The sequence below is a fragment of the Mytilus californianus genome, unplaced genomic scaffold, assembly GCF_021869535.1.
Source record: "Mytilus californianus isolate M0D057914Y unplaced genomic scaffold, xbMytCali1.0.p SCAF_32, whole genome shotgun sequence".
In the NCBI taxonomy this organism is placed as follows: Eukaryota; Metazoa; Mollusca; class Bivalvia; order Mytilida; family Mytilidae; genus Mytilus; species Mytilus californianus.
The window spans coordinates 1,578,442-1,580,416 of NW_026262682.1; the positions used below are offsets into that span (position 1 = coordinate 1,578,442).

General features: G+C 33.9%; 1 protein-coding gene across 1 annotated transcript; it reads right to left on the reverse strand.

Moving 5' to 3' along the window:
* Nucleotides 1-390: 390 nt before the first annotated feature.
* On the reverse strand, nucleotides 391-1,770 carry LOC127736526 (uncharacterized). Its single transcript, XM_052247090.1, has 3 exons — nucleotides 1,700-1,770; nucleotides 821-1,018; nucleotides 391-526 (listed from the first exon to the last, which is right to left on the reverse strand). Exons 1-3 carry the CDS (start codon nucleotides 1,768-1,770, stop codon nucleotides 391-393), a joined length of 405 nt encoding a protein of 134 aa, XP_052103050.1.
* Between the last annotated feature and the right edge of the window lie 205 nt (nucleotides 1,771-1,975).

Genomic DNA, 1,975 nt, shown 5'->3' on the forward strand with positions numbered 1-1,975 from the left:
ATTGTTTTCATTGTAAGCAGATTTGTTGATAGACTTTAGTTGGAACATTCAACCAACAAATTGCCTGATCTCATTTTTGAAACTTTTTTTACAGTGCCTGCAATGCTTTGAATTTGTTTGTGAATCACAAAGGGAGATAACCCCCAAGGGTGACTGGGGAATAGAAGTGTGGTCACTTGGTCTTCTTCCGACCGGCAGTAAAACGCTTGCAAAGTGGGGCGTCCGTTTGGCTGTGCGGGATGTATCAAGTTTGCAGCCAAGTCCGGTCAGAATGGTCGGTTGTGGAAACATGAAATATAACCAGATTTAAACCACAAGTATGGGCGTGAAATTGAGACCTCCATGAAATAATATTTTCAAATTATTTCATGGAGGTCTTACATATTTCAACTAAGTAAAGTCCTCAGACGGTAATGCCTCCCGAGTTTTTAATACTGAACATGCTGGTATCACCTTTCTTATTTTTTTACCAAGAATATGCCAGATCCAACGAGTGAATCGTCTGTACGCAACATATTTATATAATCTGAAAAAAAATACATATTTAACAGATTATTCAAATTCTTTATACAAATTGATTCTCAAATTTTGAACAAGGATATTATTATAACTGATTTATCAGTATGCTGAAAATTTGATTAAGATGATTTCATATTTTCATGATGATATATTTGTTTATCCAGATTAATAATTATTTTGCCTTGTTTTCCATTTCATCATCAGCTTGGTCTTGATATTTTTTTTATTATGTTTCTGATTGAAATTGTAATTAAAAAATGATAGTTGTGAAGTTAAATTTATGTTAAATCGACTATATTAAATTGGTCCCTGCCTTTCAACAAAGCCATACAAAGAGACCTCAATGACATGTCTATTTAGACAGTTTCCAGTGAACCACTCATGGTCTGTTATGCAATCAAGGTCCCCATCTTCAATCTTTTCTGCAACCTGACCAACTTCCTTGCAACAAATGCATTCATCCACAGTGGGTATTACAGTACAGTTGTTACAGTCACACCTGGGACATTTAATGTACAATGTACTTGTAGATTTGACTTGCAAATATTTTACAATAAATCCTTAAGATCCATGATTACAATGTAAATTTGTAAAAATAGGTCAAGTAATTTATAGTCAGCCAGTGTCCTTTTAAGAACTTTTCTTTTGAGAATATCTGATGAATATCAATACTACATTTTGCTTAAAGTAACTCTGTAAAAAAAATTCTTTTTAGAAATCAATTGAAACAAAGTATCATTCAATTAAGAGTACTTGGGATTTTAACCTTTATTGCCAAAAATGATTGAAAGAGGAGATGTGTCCAAACAACATGAATGACTCGGCTGCAATAGGCCAAAGCCTGTAATTTGGTTTGGATCCAGTAATGTTTAACCTCGCTGCATATATATAATATGTACCTATCCAAAGTCAGGAGCCTGTAATTTTAAAGTTGTCACTTATTGCTGTGTTTCATATTTGTTTTTTCAATAATTGTTTTTTTACAAGTCTGGCCATTGGTTTGTCACCATATGAATCGTTTTCACCAGTCATTTTGGTGCCCTTTAAAGCTAACTTTTTGGTGTGAGTCAAGGCTCCTTGTTGAAGGCCAAACTGTGCCCTATAATTGCTTATATTTATGACATTTGGTCTTAATAAGCAAGTACTTCAGTGCGTCCTCTTGTTTGTCTTTCGGACTTACACCAAATGTACTTTACGACCCCATCTTTTCAATGAGTTTGTGTGAACTACTGTCCCTGTCACACCATTCATAAGGACTGTATAACACACAAATCATCCACCAACTCTTTCTTGTATTTAAGTTTGAAGTCCTTTAAAAAGTAAAATACTATCATTAATAAACGTAAAAACCTCTGCAGAGAAGGTTTAATGTCGTTTATTTATATGTTGTAGAGTTCAAATGGGAGAGTTCCGAAGGTTAATTTTGTGCCATATCAGACTTACAACTGACTTTAAA